This window comes from Triticum aestivum, chromosome 6B (assembly GCF_018294505.1).
Source record: "Triticum aestivum cultivar Chinese Spring chromosome 6B, IWGSC CS RefSeq v2.1, whole genome shotgun sequence".
NCBI classification, from domain to species: Eukaryota; Viridiplantae; Streptophyta; class Magnoliopsida; order Poales; family Poaceae; genus Triticum; species Triticum aestivum.
Window position 1 is genome coordinate 701,355,556 of NC_057810.1, and position 23,870 is coordinate 701,379,425.

Sequence of the window (23,870 nt, forward strand, 5' to 3'; positions counted from 1 at the left end):
CCACACCCAAGAAGCACTCTCACAACCATACCACCAAGCTGATAGCAAGCAAGCATTGGCCAATCGATCATGGTGATGCTTCAGCTTTCTGCTGTAGTCCTCCTTGCGCTCATCGCCCCCTCCCTCGCCGGTGACGCCGACATGCTCCAGGACGTCTGCGTCGCCGACTTGGCATCCCGTGAGTCATCATCTTTCTCAAGTTCGTTGTTGCATCTTTTGTGCGGGTTGTTGCTGATGTGGTGTTTCGTCAAAATGAATGGCGGCAGCGATCAAGCTGAATGGGTTCCCATGCAAGGCGGACATCACGGCAGACGACTTCTTCTTTGCCGGACTCAAGAGGGCTGGCAACACCAACAACGCGGCAGGGTCCAACGTCACGGCAGCAAATGTACAGTCATTCCCTGGGGTGAACACGCTTGGCGTGTCCATGGCACGCATCGACTACGCGCCGGGAGGCCAGAACCCGCCGCACACCCACCCGCGTGCCACCGAGATCATCTTCGTCACCGAAGGAGTCCTCGAGGTGGGCTTCATCACCACCGCCAACAAGCTCTTCACTAAGACTGTCACCGTCGGAGACGTGTTCGTTTTTCCGCGTGGCCTCGTGCACTTCCAGCAGAACAGGGGGCGTGGCCCTGCATCCGTCATCGCCGGCTTCAACAGCCAGCTCCAGGGCACACAAGTCATCACCACCACGCTCTTCGCTGCCGCGCCGCCAGTGCCTAGCGACGTGCTGGCCAAGGCCTTCCGGGTCAGTAACGAGGACATCGACGCCGTCAAGGCCAAGTTCAGGTAGTGTGGGTGCCTCCGCAGTTGGCAACTCTCCATCCGTTTCGGAAGAATAACCGTGTGTTCAATGCTGAATAAATGATACTCAAGCGAGCTGTAACGTGCAGTTGATTTTTTTTATGTGTATGTTCCATTTATTTGTCTTCAAAATAATACAAAGTTGTTTCTGTTTCACATAGTGTATGTTCATTTTAGTAACGTGTCCTCTAATTTTTTTATGTGTATGTTATACATTTGATCCATTCCTTGACCCGAAATTCGCAGGGGCACGCACGTGCAGGAGCGCGCACCTGCCTAGCCGTGCCGGTCACCCTATTGCCTCGTGATCCGCAAAGTTGCTGGTCCCGCACGAGGGCACAATAATTTTTAAGTTTCTGTTTTTGAAATGTACATTTTTGTCGGTCGCATGTTCTGAAACTTATGAATTTATACCAATTTTCAGTAGTTGAAACATTTTTGTCGGTCGCGGGATATGAAATACATGATTTTTTCAGTCGCCCGCACCAAGTTTAAGTAGTTGAAACTTAATAGAAATTTAAAAATTCATTCAAACTTATTCAAAATGGATCTCATTTGAAAGCTCTCATCACCAGAAACGCAAACATGCAAACGAAATTTAATTTGGTTGGTTCAAAAGATATGAATGATGAAAAATCGCATGCAAAAGAAATCGCATGCCCCGCAGCTGTACTACAAATCCTCTCACATTCCTTGACGTGTATGTTACATTAGTTGTTTTCAACTTGACAACAAATTTATAATTTGGCAGATTTCCCAAGATTTGTTCTACATAGACTAAACAACAACAAAAGTCTACTCTAAAAGAATGAGCAAACAAGCGTGTGTTTGGCTTCGATTGTTCAACATTTTTGTCGGTCACAGGATCAGAAATTCACGATTTTGCCGGTCGCCCGTACCAAGTTTCAGAAGTTGAAACTTAATGAAAATTAAAAAATCATACAAACATATTCAAAATGATCTCATTTGAAAGCCATCATCACCAGAACACGAACATGAAAACGAAATTTAATTTGGACTTTTGGTTCAGAAGATATGGATGATTGAAAATCGCATGCCAAAAGAAAAAGGGGACTGTGTGCCCCCGCATCTATGCTAGAAATTATCTCACATTCCTTGGCGTGTATGTTACATTAGTTATTTTCAACTTGTCAACAAATTTATAACTTTGCATATTTCCTAAGATTTCTTCTATATAGACTAAACAACAACAAAAGTCTACTGTAAAGAACGAGCAAACAAGCTTGTGTTGGCTTCGATTGTTCAACATTTGTACGCACACTAATGTTCTCATCTAAAAAGTCGACCTTTTATTTATCTTGCAAGCTGGAATGGCTAAGAAATTAAAGTGGCCACATTTCATTGGCGTTCCCATGGTTACTCCATCCTGCCCACATCCACAATGGGGACGTGCTCCTCAGGAAGACCACCATCGGTGTTGCAGATGTCGGTTGTTGTATGTAATTTAATATTTACCAATGTCGTTATTGTTGTGCACACTCCTAAATGAATAGGTAGAAGTAGTTCAGAAATGACCTTCACAAAAGTTGTTTTGGACAAACATTCTATGCAAGATGTGTGATGTTCACACTAGATGGTTTATAGGGCCGACCAAACTCACTCATCTTCCATCCATGTCTTTTCCTACCTCTGTGCGACCTATGCGCACCTCAATGCTGCATCCTAGCAACCTCCTCACCACTCCTTCATTCCTCCTTCTCCCCCTCATCCTCGCTGCATCCCTCTTCTGGGAGCACACACACGTAATAACAAGCGGGGTATGTGTGTTGTCGGTGATAGAGATAACGAGCCAGCTATTGGTTTGCTTTGTTTAGTAGAAGTCGCTTGAGTTTCTACCCCCTCAGTGAGTTTACCTGGTCCGTCATCCACTCGTCAAGTCGATCAATTCCACGGCACAATTTTGACATATGCTATGTATGTATGCACTAGAATGACATATTTTTCTTTACCTTTTGATTTGACGAGGTGTCTCCGTCATAACACGTTGTTGGAAGATTAGGTTGCACAATACCACCAGTTCTATTCTACTTTGTAGTTACACGGGGTCAGAAACTCTAACACTACAAACTCGGCATATGCAATTGCACGACAAACCATTGTCGACAAATGCCCCGCCACAATGACCATGAGGCCGGCCGGCCACGTCCGCCGCCATCAACATGTCGGACTCTAGCACGGAAGAATAGGAAATGGGACTAGGACACGCCTGGTGTCCCAAGTCGGCCATGCCCCACATTTTATCCTTCCCCTCCCACAGCTTCAGTTCCCGAGGCTCACGGCCGGTGAGCTTGCCGTCGAGGGACAGATACTATTTTTGTTTTAAGGGTTCATGTTAGAGATGCCCGTACCTTATCCTATATACATAAGAGAGTGATCCTCACTAACTTATTTATCTCAATATGCAATCATGCCACCTCACCATATACAACTATAAATGAGATAAGGCCCACCTCAACATGCAATCATGTATAGAGAAAGACCAACCACAACATTCAACCATGCATATAAAAATGTTTTCCTTTTAATTATTCTACATATGTTCAATAAATATTTTACATCTCTACACAATCAAATACAAATCATATGTTATCAACCCAAATTTTCAACAAGCGGGGTATCATCTAGTTTTCATAGTCTAACCAACAGTCTTCAAATTAATTTCACACCTTTGCTGCCTCCCAACTAACTCGATCTAAAAGGAACAGCAACCCCATGCCGTCTCGGTAAGATAATAATTTCTATACTCGTGCGTCATAGAATCTCAAGCCACCAGTCCTGTTTAGAATGCCGAGTTCCCGGCCGCCATGACGGGCTGTGATGTTCCTAATCCTACCGGAACAGAACAACTGGTAAATTCGCCACAAGATGCCGGCGAGCGTTTCGGACAAGATGCTGGGCGCAGCAACACCATTCCTATCTATGAAGAGATGAAGCCGCATACAACGAACTGTGGACTTCAAGGCGGGCGCCTTCAGGAAGGATACAACACCGGAGTGCCGCCGCCGCCCGACTAGAGAGTCAGAGTTTCCCCTGGAGCAACACAACGGGCAAAATGAGTCGCGACGACGGCTTCAAAAAGGAAACGAGCTTCACTGTCGCCGGTCCGTCCCAGGATAGAGCAGGTTTTCACCCCGGCCAACACTCACCGCCACCGAACGCCACACCCCGGCCACCACGCCGCCCACACGGCCATAGCAGCCGGGCAGCACCAAGCCATGGGCTCTGCCCATGAGCTCCGTGCTACCACCACTAGGGCCGCCGCCCCGGCATCCAAGACCAAGACACCACCTCACTCGAGACCCTTCGCTACCCCAACCAAAGAGACGAGCGGAAAGGCCCAGCCTTTCGCACCCCTGAGCGGCCCCCAGCGCCGAGACCCAATAGGCCGGCCACGATTGGCCACCATCGCCCCGTCCTGCAGCCCCGGGCGCGAGACGAGCTCGGTCCTGCTGCCGGGCGCGAGACGAGCTCGGTCTCGCGGCACCGGGCGCGAGACGAGCGATGGCCATAGCTGGGAGCGGGCCAGCCCTTCGATGCAAGTAGAGCCCGGACGACGAGGAGGTGAAGCAAAGGTCGAAAAGGCCCGACCGCAGATGGGCCGACGCCGAAAAAGCCGGCCGCTGCCGCGGCCAGAGCCACCGGCCACCGTGTAGCTGCCGCGCCACCAGGAGGCCACCACCCCCGGACCTCCCGCGCCGCCGCCCATGGCCGGAGCAGCAGCCACGCCCGGTCGCTGCCCCAACCCACGCCGCCTGCCAGAAAACTTGCGTCAGATCCGGCCGGCACGCCCCCACCTCCGGCTCCGACCGAGAGGAGAGGGAGGCCGAGCCAGAGCCCGAAGAGAAGGGATCCACCAGATCCACCCGCAGCAGCCCGTGGTCAGATCCCGACCACCGCCGCCACCACGGGCACGCAGCCGCCGCGCTGCCATCATCGTCCACCACGCTGCCGCTCGCACGCCGCCGCCGGGAGCCACCGCCGCCGCACCACCGAGCCCCCACGCACGCCCGGCGTCGCCGCCAGACCAAGCCGCCCCGCACCGGCCAACCCTGCGCGGCGGAGAGAGGGGCCCCGCCGCCAGCCACCGGCGAGGGCGGGGGAGGGCAGGGAGGGGAAGAGGAGGTGGGAAGGCGCGCTGCCGCCCGAGTTGCCGGGGGGGGGGGGGGGGGCTAGGTTTTCCAAATCCAATATCTGGTTTTGGTTTTCCACCGGTCCATAAGTTTACCTGGACTGGAGTCACCATGATTTCTGGCAACCAGACGCCCGTCACCCCCTCGTCAAGTTGATCAATTTCAAAGCACAATTTTGGCATATGCTTTGTGTGTATTTTTTTTTAGAAAAGGAGGTTAAACCCCCGGCCTCTGCATCAATCGATGCATAAATTTGACATATGCTTTGTGTGTATATGGGATCTTGTTTTTTTGTTGTTGACGAGGGTTCTCCATCAGAACATGCTCTTGGAATACTAAGTCGCACAATACCACTAGACATTAGTTCTATTCTACTCTGTACGGCAGCTGTCCCAGCTCAGCTTCGCAAGCAGCAAAAGTCAGAAGGTAATCTGTACTCTGTACGGATGCGCTTCATAGTTTCGTAGAAAATGACTCCTCAGACAGTTTGCCACCAATCAGACATGGTATGCATATACATGTACGAAATACTAGTAAACTTTGGTGGGAGCATCTGCCCTTTCGTGGATAGACTTGTTACCCGGTTGATAGTTATATGCTTTGTATCTATTTCTATCATCCTTCTCCTAGTGTGCAAGTCACAATGGTGTCAGAGTTGTACTCCCTCCGTCCGAAAATACTTGTCATCAAAATGGATAAAGAGAGATGTATCTTCTAGATACATCTCTCTTTATCCATTTTGATGACAAGTATTTTCGGACGGAGGGAGTAATAGATTAATTGCATGTGTATCTCGGATAAGCTCCGATGATGATTCAAACTCGAACGGTTATCCCTTTGTTTATTTTATTTACTTCACATATTAGATTTGTCTTAAATTAAATTTAAAAAATGGTTAATCCCATGTTAGAAATACCGGATTTGCTAATTTCAGTCTAGATGGCAATCAGCAAATCTCATGTCATAATCTCCAACACCATCTGATTTTACGCGAATATTCATGTGGATTTTTTTTATCGATTTATGTTTATTATTATTTTACTTTGTCTTTTCCCATGCGACACACAACTACATTTGCACACCCACATCGTCGCACACAAATGTAGTTAACTTTGCACGTCCGTGTACATGCGGGCAACTGTAGTTGCATGTCGCTTGGGTTTGTACCAGATCTGTGAGTTTACTTGGAGTCGGCATGATATTGGTAACCAGTCAGCCGTCATCCACTTGTCAAGTTGATCGATTTCACAACAGAATTCTGGTATATCTGATGTATGTATACCGTACTAGAACGGGTCTTTTTTTTACCAGGGGTCTCCCTCAAACATGCACTTGGAAGGCTATTTCGCACAATACCACTAGTTCTATTCTATTCTGTGCAGAGAGCTGTCCCAGATCAGCTTTTGCAATCAGCAAAAGTCAAAATCATTCTTCATAGAAAAATCAGAGTACGTACGATTGATGATTACATGGAAAATGACTCCTCCGTTATGCAAGTGAGACTGACCGCTCGCTGAGGCAGCTTGCCAGCAACTGGCAGGTTATACATGTACATGCATGTAGCACCTCTAAACTTTGGTGGAAGCGTCTCACCCTCTATAGAGAGCGCAACAGTCTTTTAATAAATGGATGCTTATTCCGAGATACACACACAATGAGTTTGATACAACCATGACTAAATCGTGACTTGCACGCTAGGAGAAGGGAGATAGAGACAGATACAAATCATATGATACTATCAACATGCTAACACTATCTTGGAACCTTCTGGATGGTTTCACGGGAGGCTTAATGATTCAAACTCTTAAAGGTTACAGTACTCTGTTTTTTTTACTATGCATATATATTAGATTTATCTTAAACATTTTGTAACATTTGACCAACATCATATTAAAATATTCACACCTATAGTATCAAATAAGTACAATATTGAAATATATTTCATGATGAATCTAGCAATATTGAGTTGGTATTTTAAATCTTGATTTTTCTACAAACTTGGTTAAAGTTTAAAAAGTTTGACTTAAGAAAAATCTAATCTGTGAACTAAATAATCTCCCTTCTGCTATGAACAGTCCCAAAAACAGAAATTGTAATGCTACAAACTTAGCATGCACAACTACATGATAAGCCACCAACAACATGTGCAATTGTGCATTGCTCCTGGCACAACGCCCATGTTGATCGAGGCCGACGAAGCTAATGTGTGTTGTCTCCATAGGATATTCCACTGAATGGATGGATCACGGATTGAATCAAAGACGCATGTGTAGCAGGTACAAGCCTGCAAGGAGAGCATAAGACGCAAAGCTCTTTTTACCGGAACCGGTAGCTACCGGTGAAGCATTCAGCACACAAAGGCTTAGAGATGCGTGCAATTTTATGTATTCACCTTGCTTCAATTTGTATCTCCCATTATGTCAACTCGGCTTGTCTTGTTACCAGTAATTTTTGTCAGAAACCAAGAGAGAGTACCAGAGAGAATTTGTATCTCCCATTAACCTCTATAATATCAAAATGCATGTGATCTATCCCTGCACAAAGTCATATAATTTAATTTCCTTTTGAGATTTTTGAACATTTAATCTTTCAACCCAAAATTATGTTCTTGATTTTTTATATATATTTGAACTCCTGGCACCAAGACCTTTAGAGCAAGACCAATCTTGAATACATTCAAACCTGTTTAAATTTCAAGATTTCAAATGAGTGAAATCTGTTTTCCGAAATAAGTGGAATAACTTTTTTCAATTTAGTGAAACCAATTTTTTGAAATGAATGAAATTTGTATTCATGCATATGAAACATATTTCAGTGTCAAATATGTGAAACTTATTATTTCAAAAATGTGAAACTTGTTACTTACACAATGTGAAGCTGATTATTTCAAATTATTTATAAAATTAGTGAAATCTTGTTTTGAAACGAATGAAATTGTTTTTAAGATGATAGTTTTTTGAAATAATGAAACCAAAATAACTTTTTGAAATGAGTGAAATCATTTGTTCATACACATGACACATACTTCGGTGAGAAATCCGTTAAACTTGTTATTTCAAATAAATGAAACATGTATTTTTCAAATATATGAGTGGAATATTTTCAATATGTGTTATATGAAATGAGTGAAATCAATTTTTGAAATGAATGGAATCTGTTTTTAAAAAATGGGTGAAATATGTTTTTGAAAAGCGATTTTTCAAATGACTGAATTTGTTATTGAAACGAATGAAATGATTTTTCTAAATGAATGAAATCAGTTTTATGGAATGAACGAAGCCAGTTCTTTGAAATGACCGAAACTGTGTTTTCAAATGTTTGAAATTGATATTTTCAAATCAGTTAAAATAGTGCGGAATTGTTTATTAGAAATTTATTAAACTGATAATATATGAAAGATATTTCAATGTGTTCATGAGTTCCATAATTCAGTTTGTGAAAACGTTTGAAATCATAGAAATCACTTCTATGAAATAGTGAAACATTTTAAAGGTCTTTACACCATGAATTGAAATATATAAATAGCTTCAATAAGGAACATTTTGTTCAAAAGATATGAATCATTAAAAATATGAGGATGAAAATAAAACGCATGTGAAGTGTATGGGGTGAGAGAATGCATGCATGCACTATTCTCTCGGCTCCTCTCTCTCTCTCTCTCTCTCCTCTTTAAAAGCTGAAATCGTATGACGCAGGTACATGTTTTCATGTGTATTCCCATTCATCTCTCTTATACACAAAACAAGGGCATGAATCCCCAAAAGGAGACCAATTGTGGATGCTTGACCTGTAGGTACCGGCTCTAGTAAAAAAATAACCATTCCAGTGCATAAAACAACTAGCATTTACCTATTGGCTCCAAATTAATGAAACCGGATGCTTGTGTAGCAAGTAGCTCTTGCTTGTTTCCCTCCACACCGGAACCCCTGGCAGCTAAAGGATAGAAGGCGTTGTTCGCACACGAACACGTCACCGTGTACCTCCAACGCCGAGGGTGATGCACCGCAGCTCACATTTAAGGAGACCCGGCCGGAAGCGCGGTACGCAGGCAATCCGGCGGGTGCTTTTCAGGACCCGAAACCCCACACGCCCGGGAGGGACCCCGTTTGGGCGCGCGGCGGCTATGGGCTGCCCTAGGATCGACCTGATCGCCCCTAGGGCCTCGAGTTTCGCCGCCCTGCAACAAGAAGAACAGACGAAGAACGAGGAAGAAGAAGAACTAGGGTTAAGGAGAAAAGATAAAGGTAAAAGGTGGTAGATGATTTGATCGATTGTGTGTTTTTCAATCGGCCATCACCCCTTAGATAAATAAGAGGCGGCTGGACTTCCTGTGCAAGGAAAAGACTTGGATTCACGTCCAAAACCCTAGTCAAATTCGGATTGGTTTTGTCCGAACTTTTCAAAACTGTTCGGTTTAAACTGGCTGCACCTTGCGGGTCTTTTTTATGATGGTCAACGATCTCGGATGGAAATGAGCCTAAAAGCAATCTTGACCGTTTCGACAAGAAGAACAACTTTCATGTTGAACGTTTTTTGATCAGAGGTCGTCTTGAGGGTCAAATTAGTCGCGCAAAACAGGCTATTATTCGCACTACCTCGTGCAAATCGGGCTATTACTCGCGCTACCCATCAGACATGTGTCTGGTGGGGCGCGCCACTTTTAGCCTCCTGATAGAGCTGCATTCTGATGGCTTTAACTTTTGCATACAAACTCGGATTGGAACAATTCTTATATCAAAATCGATTGTTTCGACGAGACGAAGACAATCCGTGTAGATCCCTTTTCCATACGAGGCAGTCATGGGGGCGTAATGTGCACAATAGTGTTTTGAATACAAAATATCAGTATTTCGAACACAACTTCGGCCTTCGAGATGAGATCGGATGGTGATGGCCCAAACTTCAAAGATGTTCGTATGGACAATATGAAACTTTTTTATGTAGATCACTTATCCATTTGAGGTCATCTTAAATAAGTTATCGACCGTCCCAAAATCTGGTGTCAACACATGTCCCCCTGTTTTTCGGCAAAGCTTGTGTGCCGAAAATAACTTGCACATAGCTTGCTCTAAGGATGATGTCAACACTTCATCGGCCATTTTGCGTATGCTTAGGACGATAAGTTTATATCGGCCATTGCTTGTGTGAATATTTCGATGCAAGTTTGGGTGAAACTTTCCCAACTTCAATAACAATCCGGTGATAAGGTTTCATAGATCAAAACCATCCTCCGAACCATATTATTCACCCTTTCGCTAGGATTTTGCAGATAATTAAGAATGAACTTCCTTCAATCCTTACTTCGTCTGCATAAAAATGTCATTAGTAGCTGAAGCGGTGGGCTTCGGTTTGGCCTTACCTATGTTGACAAAACCTAGCATCGGCTATTACTAGAAATACAATACACCATGGTTAACATAGTTGCCGGACGCTTGCTGTGCCAACTCTCTCAAATTGTCATGTCTAGATATATGAACAATTTTAAAGCAACCCAAGGTAAATTTTGCATCTAGACATTCCCCAAGATAAACTATAAATGATTCGTCAAAACATTGACAACCCTTGGATATTTGTTGCACTACTCATAATGAATCACCAAAAGCCTCAATATGTTTAGCACATATGGCAAAAGTTCCAAACCGAATAACATTGCGTATTCGGCTTTGTTTATTGTGCAATAAATATTTTAAGAGGCATGACCTGTAGGTACCGGCTAACCATTCCAGTGCATAAAACAACTAGCATTTACCTATTGGCTCCAAATTAATGAAACCGGATGCTTGTGTAGCAAGTAGTTCTTGCTTGTTTCCCTCCCCACCTGAACCCCTGGCAGCTAAAGGATAGAAGGCGCCCCCCATTGCGCTTCCCCTGCTGGTGTCGAGTACTGCCGCCACACCAGCTCATAGGCTTGGCCATCGGAAATTGACCAGAATGCGGGACGCCAGAGCATACGGTGGCTGGGATAGAGGTCGCCCGTGATGGTGTGGCCTCCACGTGGCTACGAGGTGATGGAAAAAACATAGGTAAAGCACACAAAAAATGTGAATAACACCGATGAGTGGGCTCCTCGTGGTGGGATAAATAGAAAGGTTGCATTTTTTGAGAAAATATGACAAAAAGGACGTCTTATGTAAAATTAACCCGAAAAACATTAGCCAGTACAATGAAAAGATAACAAGACACAAAAAACTAGAAAAGATAAAATTACATCAAACATCATACTAATTTTCTTCTTCTTTCAATTGTAATGAGATCATACTATAATAGCAAATCTATATCATTAGATCTATCATGAAAAGTATTTTCATTTTTTTGTATTACATATGTTAATATTTTATTTTATAATCTTGGTCAAACATATATATGTTTAAATTTCAAGAAAATTGATGCATCTTATAGTTTGGGACGAAGGGAGTATATGTGAACTTCGCTGCTGGATTTGTTGGGGTTGTGGTTGTATGGTCGTATTTCTGTAAATGTTTCTTTTGTGCAACAAAGCACTCAACTCAATATAATGACCTCTAGAATGATATAAAACACCCCTACAAAAGATAAAATTACAAGTCAGCCACTATAGAGCCATTAGTCTTCAACCAACCGAACGAGTAGAAGGCACACCATTCCCGTTCCATTCCTGCTAGAGCCAGACTACATTTTCTCAGTGCGGACCAGAAGTCATTAATACTATCAGATCAACATCCAGGGCCAAAGAAATTGCCGGAGTCATAGAAAACCTATGGCCCCCGAGAAACATCTCGAGCACCACAACCCCAAGATCCACCACCCTCAACCACCGAGGAGGAAGAATATCATTTCCAAGAACTGAAAGCAATCACTAGAGCGACCACCGCCCTAAATGCAAATGGCAAAGCTTCCACCACGAGCACCATTGTTGTCGCTCGAATCAAGCATGGATGTTGACTACTCCAGAACAACCCAGTGAATCCAAACACCCTAGTCGTGAGACAAAACTTCACATGCCATCCGCTGGCGCTAGAGTGAGACAGAGCAGGAATGATCTCATTTCGAAGCAAAGGCACTGCCGGCCCTTGCTCGGATCCGATGGTAACCCTCGAACCAGAGGGGGACTAGGGTCCATCGCACCTCCAAGGTCCACAAGACCACTAGAGGCGGGCCGTAACGGTAGCTAGTGACGTCGGCAAGAGAGAAGAACCGCTTGATCACCCACTTGCATGTCTCTACATGACATGTATTTCATTCCACTTAGAAAATTTTATGTCTATTAACTTGAGATAATATTTTGAGAAAACTATTTCTCTCAATCTGGTGCTTCTGTAGTATTGCAGATAAAACTAACCTAGTGGTTGTTTAAAGAAATATGAAGGCACATTTTATTGACTCATAATGTCGCCTCAAGAGAATATATAAAAATGAGTACACGCCTATCTTCTGCATGGATAGGATGCACACTCCCCCCCCCCCCCCCCCCCCCCCCCCCCCCACACACAAGCAAAATAAATAGAAAAACATGCGCCCTTCAAATATCCTACCGAAGCGAATTCAAGAATGGATCAACAACTATCAACATCAACCACCGTCGATGGTAGAGCGGCTATGGGAAAAGTGCTTCGACAACCATTCCTCCACGAACGATGTTGCAAGTGTCGATGTCTCTAGATCCACCCATTGGGGCTAGATCATGGGTATTCACCACGAAGAGGGAGTCCGAGTAAACTCTAGATAATGCCTCCAACAAGAAGATGATGTGAACCACTACCATTGACAGGTAAAAGAAAAAGCAGGCCAAACCAAGATTTTTCTCTCCGGAGTTCGAGACCTTGTGCTCAAAGGCATCACAAAACTTGACTCGTCTTGTACTGCCGCCCCCACTTTCCATGAAGAAGTCCCTGCTGCAAGCCGAAGCATCTTGCATTGATATGTGTACACACTCACAACCCTTATGTGGACATCACAACAGGACATTACCATGTATACGAGGAGCAGATCAAAGCACGAGACCAACATCAGCAAGGTCACCGACTTTACAAAGATCCCACTCAAGGGAATCAAATGGTAGCCCAAGTCTTCGACCGCCATTGGAAGCACAGACATATATAAAGCTAGAAGGCCTTTCCAAAAAAATCAACTCGTGACCCTTTGTGTCTTTTTCTTTTGCATGCGTGCAATTTCTAATAGATAGGTTGCGTAATTTGAATCTGCCCCCACCAAACATGTCCTTGGCCATATTCTTAATTATTCCCAAAGACCTTACAAGGTAATAGATCAAAGAGTCTGAAGCCACCATCTTGGCAACGCCTGTTGCTACTCCTAACCCTTGAAGAAGGGGTGTCGAATGTCTGAGCCTAATACCAAACAGACATCACACCAAAACCTAACATCTAAAGCCGGATGCCCATTCCAAGCCACTCCCTAGACTGGGTCACATACCGGTACGTCACACTCCCAGTGAGCACCGCACGCTGCAAGGGCCATACCTCCATCTTCCATCGATCCATCCTCAGAGAGACCTGATGTATCGACCTTACTAGGCCTCTCTGCCATCGACGCCACCATGACGCCAGACAGCGTCCTCCTCCTGCGTGAGTCCATCTCCGCGCACCGGACACCGATTCTCCACTGCGCCACGCTGCCGAGATCCGCCGCCATCATTGCATAAGATGAAGCATCGCTCCACCAAAGTCGCCTTCCACTGGTCCCTCGAGTCGAAATGCAACCTCCAAGAATGACGCCCCCAAGAGGGCTAGGGTTTCCCCCGGAGGTAGCGGATTGAGGTATTGAGCTTCTCCACGGCGATGCCTTCAGGAAGGATATGACACAGAAAAGCGCCGCCATCGCCGGCCTTGGCACCTAGCCGAGAGCACGGCTTCCACCCGGATCTGCTCGACGAACCTTCATCCATCATCATGTGCATCTGAACTCGACCACCCACAGCACCTCAGTGTCGCTGGTGCTCCAATCACCACCGCTTCACCTCGCGCTTCCACGCCCTGGCCATATGCTCATGGCGCCCCTGCCACACCGCACCTGCAGAGCCTGGCCACCAGTTGCATCACCACCTCTGTCCCGCAGGGCCACCGGCCACTCCCCAGTCAGCAGCCTCCATCCCTGATTAGATCTGAGCGCTCCCAGATCCGCCGCCAGAAGACGACGCCCATGGCAGGAACCACGCGGAGCAACCAGCGAAGGAGACCGCACAGTCGAAGATCTGGACATCGGGGGAATGCGTCGGGCATGGTGGCGACCTGCTCCCCTACAACTCTGACAAGGGGGTGGAGCCCCGCTCCCCAACCCACTCACCAGACCATGAGAGCAGCTCACGAACTGTTTGATCGATTCAACTTCGGCTTCTGTGACTACTTCTAATCTAGAGTTCATCTGCCTCTACTGCTAAAGGCTACGAATCAGGCAAGCAATCTAAGCTTACACGGTACTGATGATGATACATTTTAGTAGTGCCAGTAATAGCATCTGTGGTGTCAATTTTGAAGCAGCAGTAGCAGATCTAGCATCAATTTTGTTCTTTGTTGATGAAAATAGAGAAAATAGATTACTTAGCTTGATTGAGCTACATATGTGTGCTCTGTTGAAATTGGGGATAAGTTTTGTTGTCTATTTTCAGAAAAGTTGTTTTGAGTACAAATTTTACATAAAGAGAGGGTTATATGTTGATGGTCAATCATGGTTGTTGAAAATTATCTCAAGAGGTGAAGAACCAAATCATTCTATTTCATCTCTTCAACCAAACACTGGAACATAACCATTCCATTCCACCTATTGTTCTAAACCAAACACAGGAACAGAATCGACCCATTCTGATGGAATGGAATCATTACATTTCATTCCATTTCGTTCCCAAAACAAACATACGGTAAGTAGCATTAGGAGTACTTGTTAATTAAGGGTGTTTTAGCATGGTACCATGGCAAAGCAAGCCAGCGCGATGGCCTACCTTTGCTAGCTTCCAAGTGTAACTGACCTAAAAGGAGCATCAGCCCGCATGCCTGCTCGGGGAGATAATGTTTCAAATCACCGGACCTAAATAAGAATGCCAAGTTTCCGGCTGCCCAGACTGGCTACGACCGGAACACGACAACTGGTAGACGACGATGAGCGTTTCGGACAAGGGAAGAGAGTGTCTCCTTCCTTGTCCACGAGCAAGCACTTATTTTCAGTGATAGAGATAGCCGGCCAGCTATTGATTTGCTCTGTAGCTGCCAGGGTTTGCATCTGATTGGTCAGCATAAGTAGCTTGGCTTTTTAACTGGTCTGTGAATTTTACCGGGAGTCGCCATGAACTCATGATTTCCGGTAACCAAACGGTCGTTGCCAACTCGATCTTTAAGGATATCAACTTGATTGATTCCACAACACTAGAACGTGGCCTTAGAGCATCTACAGTCGATCCCCTCAAATCCTCCTCAAACATCTGTGGGCGCACCCAGTCAGTGACCGAAGAAGGGAAAAGATAACCTAGCTAGACCCTTTATATCATCCCTACACGTCTAGTTTGTCTGCAAACCCTCATATTGAGATCAAATATGGAGAGGACATGAGGGCACGCGGACGTGCCAGGTTAGTCCGCCACGTAGGTTGCGGCACACCTTGGACCATATTTTCTCTTTTTTATTCTTTCTTTTCTTTCTCTCTTCATTTTCTCTAATCACATGCAAGTGACCGGGCATACAAAGAGAAAATGAGGACCGTGGCTCCATGCACGAACAAATAGGGGGTCAAAACAAACATGCCCGGACAGTGGTCGGACACGTCCACGAACGATTTAATGTGCGGGATTTGTTAAATCCAGCTGTAGATGTTCTTAATCTTTTTTTCTTGACAAGAGATCTCCGTCATAACATGCAGGAGGACTAGGTCAGACAATTCCACCATGGGTTCTATTCTTCTCTGTACGAGAGCTATCCCAGCTCAGCCTCGTGACTCGTAAGCAGCAAAAGTCAGAAGTAAAATCAGGATAGTTTCTTGGAGTAATTGACCAAATGATGACTCCTCTCTGATCCAAATGAACAGCTTGCCACCCCGGCCCGAAAAATAAGCTCAACTTGGTCTAAGTACGATACAAACTATCATGTGCAACTCGGGTCTGTTGTCTCCAACGGGATATACCACCGAATGGATGGATCATGGTCCTTCAAGAACGCATGTGCAGCAGGAACTAGCCTGCCAGTAATATATCCCCATTGGCTCCAAATTAATGGAATCAGATGCGCAGGCTCTTGCGTGTTTCCCTCCCCATCCCCAAGCCTACGACCTTGAGGCGGCGATGCTATCCATAGTTTCATAGTCCATACACAAACCACACTGCCTATAAGTACCAGCTCTACCGTTGCTAATTTCCACACCCAAGAAGCACTCTCACAACTACACCACCAAGCTGATAGCAAGCAAGCATTGGCCAATCGATCATGGTGATGCTTCAGTTTTCCGCGGTTGCCACCTGCACCGTCCTCCTCTCGCTAGCTGCCTCCTCCCTGGCCGGGGGCGCCGACATGCTCCAGGACGTCTGCGTCGCCGACTTGGCATCCCGTGAGTCATCATCTTTCTCAAGCTCGTCCTTGCATCTTTCGTGCCGGTTCTTGCTGATGCAGTGTTTTCCTCAAAATGAATGGCGGCAGCGATCAAGCTGAACGGGTTCCCATGCAAGGCGGCCATCACTGCAGATGACTTCTTCTTTGCCGGTCTCAAGAACGCCGGCAACACCAACAACCCGGCAGGGTCAAACGTCACGGCGGCGAATGTACAGTCCTTTCCTGGGGTGAACACGCTCGGTGTGTCCATGGCGCGCATCGACTACGCGCGCGGAGGCCAGAACCCGCCGCACACCCACCCGCGCGCCACCGAGATCATCTTCGTCACCCAAGGAATCCTGGAGGTGGGCTTCATCACCACCGCCAACAAGCTCTTCACTAAGACTGTCACCGTCGGAGACGTGTTCGTTTTCCCGCGTGGCCTCGTGCACTTCCAGCAGAACAGGGGACGTGGCCCCGCCTCCATCATCGCCGGCTTCAACAGCCAGCTCCAAGGCACACAAGTCATCGCCACCACGCTCTTCGCTGCCGCACCGCCGGTGCCTAGCGATGTGCTGGCCAAGGCCTTCCGGATCGACAACAGCCAAGTGGACGCTATCAAGGCCAAGTTCATGTAGGGTGGGTTCGCTCTCGCCAACTTTGTATCACAGTTTCTCAGCAAAAATTCCTCTGTATCATTACTAAATAAATGGTACTCAAGCGAGCTGTAGCATGTAGTTGATTTGTTCATGTGTATGTTGTTGCATTTGTTTGTCTCTGAAATAATACAAAATTGTTTCTGTTTCACGTATTATATGTTACATTTTATTAGTAGTGTGTCACTGATTTCTTTATGTGTATACTATATTACATTTCAAACATTCCATGACATGGGTGAACCAACCTGTGGTTGTATGGTTAGAAGGGCAGTGGTATTCTCAGCCCACCAAGTTAAGTCCCGGTGTTCGCATTTTTTAAAATTTGTTTCAGTATTTTTTATGCCGGCTCAGTCTCTCAAAGGTACTCGTAGAGATAGAGTATGCGTGTGCGCGTATATATAAGCCCCTGCATGTCCAAAGCGTAACAGCATCTACAACAACATTAGCCAAATCTTACCCCTGAGACATCAAAGATTCCATGATTACATTTGTTACCTTGTCAACAAATCTATAACTAGGTAGATTTCCCAAGATTTGTTCTTCGTGAGACTAAACAACAACAAAAGTCTACTCTATGGGCAACTCCAATGCATTTCATCCGCATGTCAGTTTTTGACCGCGTGGATAGAAACCACGGCCCAACGTGGCGACTCATTTCACGTTTCATGTCCGCGTGGTCTCATTTCCAGCCCAAATTTGACTTTTGATTTGCGTCCTCGTGGATAGGAGACAGAAGCATCGCACGTCCGCTTGATGTCCATCCCGGGCCCACACGCCAGCCACCCAACGACCAGCTCCTAGTACTTTTAAATGCCACACATGTGGGGATGGGGGAAGGCGCCCACTCCCCCCCCCCCCCCCCGGGCCAACAGTAACCCTAGCCCACCACTGTCGCAATGTTGTGGAAGTGGACTCCAAGGGAGCACGACCACGAGGCCGGCTCCTCCTCAGGGCGGCGCTACACGGCCCCGTTCACCTTGACGCCGAGGGCTCTGCTGCCGTGGCTGGACCGCATGTACTTGGAGGCGGCCATCCTAGTGTCCCGCCCGATGTGCACCTACTGAACGGCTGGCACTTGAACCCAGAAAGGGTTCCTGTACCAGCCATTTCGGCCTCTGGTCGCGCACGGGCAGCAGAAATCCACCGCCAGTACTTTCGGACGACCTCCTCAATGATCCGATTTTCGCCGAGGAGTCCCCCTACTGGGACACATGGTTCGTTGGTGAGCATGACCAGCGCCGCCACTCATGTTTCGCACATGCGCATGGTCCAACGCCACCTCACGCTAGTGCTCCAATGCTCGAGCAGTCATGGCTTCCTATGGTGAAGGAGGAGCAGGCCGAGGACAACGCGCTCAAGCAGTCCCTCGAGGCCTCCATGTTGGATGAGCTCGCGCTCTGGCCTGACCTACCCCTAGCGCATCACGCATCGGTGATGAATGCCACCGTGCCCGTCCCCACTTGGAGCTGGAGCCGGAGCCGTGACCACTACTACCACTATTGGGGCAGAGGTGGACATGGAGTTCCACGTTGCCAGCGACGCCAGAGCCAAAGGAGGAGCCCGCAGACGAGAAGCAGGAGGCACCATCTATGACACCGCGCGCACCGGCGGTAGGGCCACCACCACCACCCACACTACATGGCCATGGTCGCCTCCAACCTTTATCGACCTCGTCGACGAAGAGGATGGGCAGTAGGCTCCAGCGCACCGCGCGCACCGGCGGTAGGGCCACCACCACCACCCACACTACATGGCCATGGTCGCCTCCAACCTTTATCGACCTCGTCGACAAAGAGGATGGGCAGTAGGCTCCAGCGCCACCGCGCGCACCGGCGGTAGGGCCACCACCACCACCCACACTACATGGCCATGGTCGCCTCCAACCTTTATCGACCTCGTTGACGAAGAGGATGGGCAGTAGGCTCCAGCGCCACCGCGCGCGCGTGCTCCGGCGGCCACCCTAGTTAGATCTAGTGTTTATTTAATTTCTAGTTGTGTTTTCTTAATTTAATTCATGTAAATGACTTTATTTGGTGTCCGCCTGGCCAGCTAAACGGACAAAAGGCGGACAAAATTTCTATATGTTTGGGTTTGCCCGTTGGAGTTGCCCTAAAAGAACAAGCAAGCCGGCATGTGTTTGGCTGCGATTGTTCAACATTTGTAGCACACAAAATGTTATCATGTCATAAGAGTCAACCTTTGGTGTATCTTGCAAGCTGGAATGGCTAGGAAAAGTGCCCGGATTTCTACAAATCAATAATTTACAATGCATAAGACAATTGATAAGCATATCTAGAGTTGCAATCACCTTCTTTTTGAAATACATGGAGGATGCACAGCCAGTCAAGGGAGATGAGTCTTTTTAAGTTGTTCGGTTGTGTATTCCATAATCCACCACTATATCCTATATAGTTCTTCGTTGCTTAAGCTATTAAGTTCATAGTGCTGATTTTTTTTTCAAAAAAGGGTGTGGATGACATCATCAAATTATTTATTCACATAGCTGATTCATGCCAGAGATGCCCACTTGTAGGATTTGCACGTACATACTTTCCTTCAGAAGAGTTACCCAGAGCATATAGTCTTTTGACTCTCAAAATATATTGCTCACTCTTTTTTATAAGTTCAGACATTTGAATGAACTAGCTGGAGCATGTAACTCAATATGATATGAATGCTAAGATGTCTCGATTATAAGACCCGGCTAATGCATTATTCAACAAAATGTTGTTGCAACCTACAATGATCCCACTTCTATGGCTTCGAGCAGCTTAGGCATGAGAGAAAGTGTTGTAATATATTGCTCATTCTTGCCCATTAATTTAGACATTTGGATAAGTTGGCTAGTTCAAGTAACTCAATATTGACCACTGACTTTAGTGTTATCCACACACTTGAATATGTTGGAACCGCCAGTCCCTCGCCTCGCTCCTCCTCGCTCTCTCATACGACGTGGCTATGCCCTAGCTCTCCCTCTACCCTAGCTCTCTTTCTGCGTCACCTCGCCGGCGACCAAACTGAAGCAAGGAAGAAGGAGACACGAGGAGAAGGAAGACACGGTGGTGTACCAGCGCACGAATGCTTTCAGTTTTTCCCTCGAGCACGTACTCGAGCTGAACCCACAGCTGTTACAAGGCCCCCCTCGCGTGACTTTATACTTGAGCCAGCGCACCGGGCTCGAACCCACGCCTCCACTCCCTCCCGATCGCTCGCACTCCGCTTGCTCCGCTCGTGCCCGCGTCGCGCTCTGTAGCGCGCGCCCCACGGCGAGCACCAGCGACCACGCCCTCGATCGTGCCATGCGACCCGGCCTAACAGCTACTCCCTAAACTCACGCACACCCGCACACCCGCACGGACATGCCCATGCACTCAACGCACGCACACACGCACGCACCCGCTGCGGACCCGACGCGTCCAGCTCGTCCGGCGCGTGCCCATACACGCGCCCAACATGCTCGATGCACCGCCGTGGCTTATTCCCAACACACGCGCCCTAAGCCACGGCTCAGAGCAGCCCGCCGTCCTCGACGTCGCCGTCGACCAGCAGTGCACGTTCCAGCGCCGGCGCCTTCTTCCACTTCGGGCAGTCACGTTTGAAGTGACCCCGCTCGTCGCACTTGTAGCACCGGCCCTTCTTGTTGCCGCCGAAGCCCGCCGCCTCGCTGCGCGCCCCGTCGTCGTCCCGAGCTCCGCCATGGCGCCGCTCCCGCGCCCTCCATTGTGCCGCCGTACAGCAGCTTGTCGTCAGCTCACTCGCCGCGTGCATGATCGCGTCGCCGCAGCCACTCGTCAAAAGTCTTCAGCCGCCCCAACGCATCCTCGAACAGCATCGTGCCGACGTTGCAGAATTGCTCGATCCCGGCCACCGCCGCATACAGGCGGTTCAGCACCGAGTCAAGCAACTTCTTGACGAGCGCCGCATCCTCCAGGGTTAAGCCCAGCGCCGCGTAGCGCACCGCCATACCACCGAGCCTCCCAGCGAACGCGTCCAGAGACTCGGACTCCGCCATGCGCATGAGCTCAAATTCTCCCCGGAGCGTGCCGAGCCACACCGCGCGCACACGATCCGCGCCCACAAACCTGGCCTTCAAGCTCGCCCATATCTCCGCTGCCGTCCTCTTCGCAGCCACCTGCAACAGAAGGTCGTCGGCGCCCGGAGCAGATAGGCCCTCGCCGGCTTGTCTTTCTTGACGATCACCGCCGATGCCGCGTCCTCCGGCGGCACCACCGCCTCCCACAGCCCTGCGACATCAAGGTCCGCCTCCACCTTGATGGCCCAGGTGGTGTAGTTGTCGTCCGTGAGCACGGGCGCTGGGTGCGACACCGCACCGCCCGATCCACCGGCGTACGGCACGATGGACATCGCCGGCGAGCTCCCACCTCCACGTGGCTCTGATGCCAATTGTTGGAACCGTCAGTCCCTTGCCTCGCTCCTCCTCGCTCTCTCAGACGCCGTGACTATGCCCTAGCTCTCTTTCTGCGTCACCTCGCCGGCGACCAAACTGAAGAAAGGAAGAAGGAGACACGAGGAGAAGGAAGACACTGTGGTGTACCAGCGCACGAACGCTTTCAGTTTTTCCCTCGAGCACGTACTCGAGCTGAACCCACAGCTGTTACAAGGCCCCCCTCGCGTGACTTTATACTTGAGCCAGCGCACCGGGCTCGAACCCACGCATCCACTCCCTCCCGATCGCTCGCGCTCCGCTTGCTCTGCTCATGCCCGCGTCGCGCTCTGCAGCGCGCGCCCCACGGCGAGCACCAGCGACCAGGCCCATGATCATTCCATGCGACCCGGCCTAACAACTACTCCCTAAACTCACGCACACCCGCACACCCGCACGGACATGCCCATGCACTCAACGCACGCACACACGCACGCACCCGCTGCGGACCCGACGCGTCCAGCTCGTCCGGCGCGTGCCCATACACGCGCCCAACATGCTCGATGCACCGCCGTGGCTTATTCCCAACACACGCGCCCTAAGCCACGGCTCAGAGCAGCCCGCCGTCCTCGACGTCGCCGTCGACCAGCAGTGCACGTTCCAGCGCCGGCGCCTTCTTCCACTTCGGGCAGTCACGTTTGAAGTGACCCCGCTCGTCGCACTTGTAGCACCGGCCCTTCTTGTTGCCGCCGAAGCCCGCCGCCTCGCTGCGCGCCCCGTCGTCGTCCCGAGCTCCGCCATGGCGCCGCTCCCGCGCCCTCCATTGTGCCGCCGTACAGCAGCTTGTCGTCAGCTCACTCGCCGCGTGCATGATCGCGTCGCCGCAGCCACTCGTCAAAAGTCTTCAGCCGCCCCAACGCATCCTCGAACAGCATCGTGCCGACGTTGCAGAATTGCTCGATCCCGGCCACCGCCGCATACAGGCGGTTCAGCACCGAGTCAAGCAACTTCTTGACGAGCGCCGCATCCTCCAGGGTTAAGCCCAGTGCCGCGTAGCGCGCCGCCATGCCACCGAGCCTCCGAGCGAACGCGTCCAGAGACTCGGACTCCGCCATGCGCAGGAGCTCAAATTCTCCCCGAAGCGTGCCGAGCCACACCGCACGCACACGATCCGCGCCCACAAACCTGGCCTTCAAGCTCGCCCATATCTCCGTTGTCGTCCTCTTCGCAGCCACCTGCAACAGAAGGTCGTCGGCGCCCGGAGCAGATAGGCCCTCGCCGGCTTGTCTTTCTTGGCGATAACCGCCGACGCCGCGTCCTCCGGCGGCACCACCGCCTCCCACACCCCTGCGGCATCAAGGTCCGCCTCCACCTTGATGGCCCAGGTGGTGTAGTTGTCGCCCGTGAGCACGGGCGCTGGGTGCGACACTGCACCGCCCGATCCGCCGGCGTACGGCACGATGGACATCGTCGGCGAGCTCCCACCTCCACGTGGCTCTGATGCCAATTGTTGGAACCGCCAGTCCCTTGCCTCGCTCCTCCTCGCTCTCTCACACGTCGTGGCTATGCCCTAGCTCTCCCTCTACCCTAGCTCTCTTTCTGCGTCACCTCGCCGGCGACCAAACTGAAGCAAGGAAGAAGGAGACACGAGGAGAAGGAAGACACGGTGGTGTACCAGCGCACGAACGCTTTCAGTTTTTCCCTCGAGCACTTACTCGAGCTGAACCCACAGCTGTTACAAGGCCCCCCTCGCGTGACTTTATACTTGAGCCAGCGCACCGGGCTCGAACCCATGCCTCCACTCCCTCACGATCGCTCGCGCTCTGCTTGCTCCGCTCGTGCCCGCGTCGCGCTCTGCAGCGCGCGCCCCATGGCGAGCACCAGCGACCACGCCCTCGATCGTGCCATGCGACCCGGCCTAACAGCTACTCCCTAATTTCACGCACACCCACACACCCGCACGGACATGCCCATGCACTCAACGCACACACACACGCAAGTACCCGCCGCGGACCCGACGCGTACAGCTCGTCCGGCGCGTGCCCATACACGTGCCCAACATGCTCGATGCACCGCCGTGGCTTATTCCCAACACACGCGCCCTAAGCCGCGGCTCAGAGCAGCCCGCCGTCCTCGATGTCGCCGTCGACCAGCGGTGCATGTTCCGGCGCCGGCGCCTTCTTCCACTGCGGGCAGTCACGTTTGAAGTGACCCCGCTCGCCGCACTTGTAGCACCGGCCCTTCTTGTTGCCGCCAAAGCCCGCCGCCTCGCTGCGCGCCCCGTCGTCGTCCCGAGCTCCGCCGTGGCGCCGCTCCCGCGCCCTCCATTGTGCCACCGTACAGCAGCTTGCCATCAGCTCACTCG

At 49.4% G+C, this 23,870-nt stretch overlaps 2 protein-coding genes across 2 annotated transcripts; both read left to right on the forward strand.

Moving 5' to 3' along the window:
* The first annotated feature begins 69 nt into the window (after nucleotides 1–69).
* LOC123134984 (germin-like protein 1-1) lies at nucleotides 70–796 on the forward strand. Its single transcript, XM_044554121.1, has 2 exons — nucleotides 70–178; nucleotides 267–796. Exons 1-2 carry the CDS (start codon nucleotides 70–72, stop codon nucleotides 794–796), a joined length of 639 nt encoding a protein of 212 aa, XP_044410056.1.
* Nucleotides 797–16,304: 15,508 nt separating this feature from the next.
* On the forward strand, nucleotides 16,305–17,182 carry LOC123134985 (germin-like protein 1-1). Its single transcript, XM_044554122.1, has 2 exons — nucleotides 16,305–16,481; nucleotides 16,571–17,182. The coding sequence occupies exons 1-2, from the start codon at nucleotides 16,361–16,363 to the stop codon at nucleotides 17,098–17,100; spliced, it is 651 nt and encodes a 216-aa protein (XP_044410057.1). The 5' UTR covers nucleotides 16,305–16,360; the 3' UTR covers nucleotides 17,101–17,182.
* The last annotated feature ends 6,688 nt before the right edge of the window (nucleotides 17,183–23,870 follow it).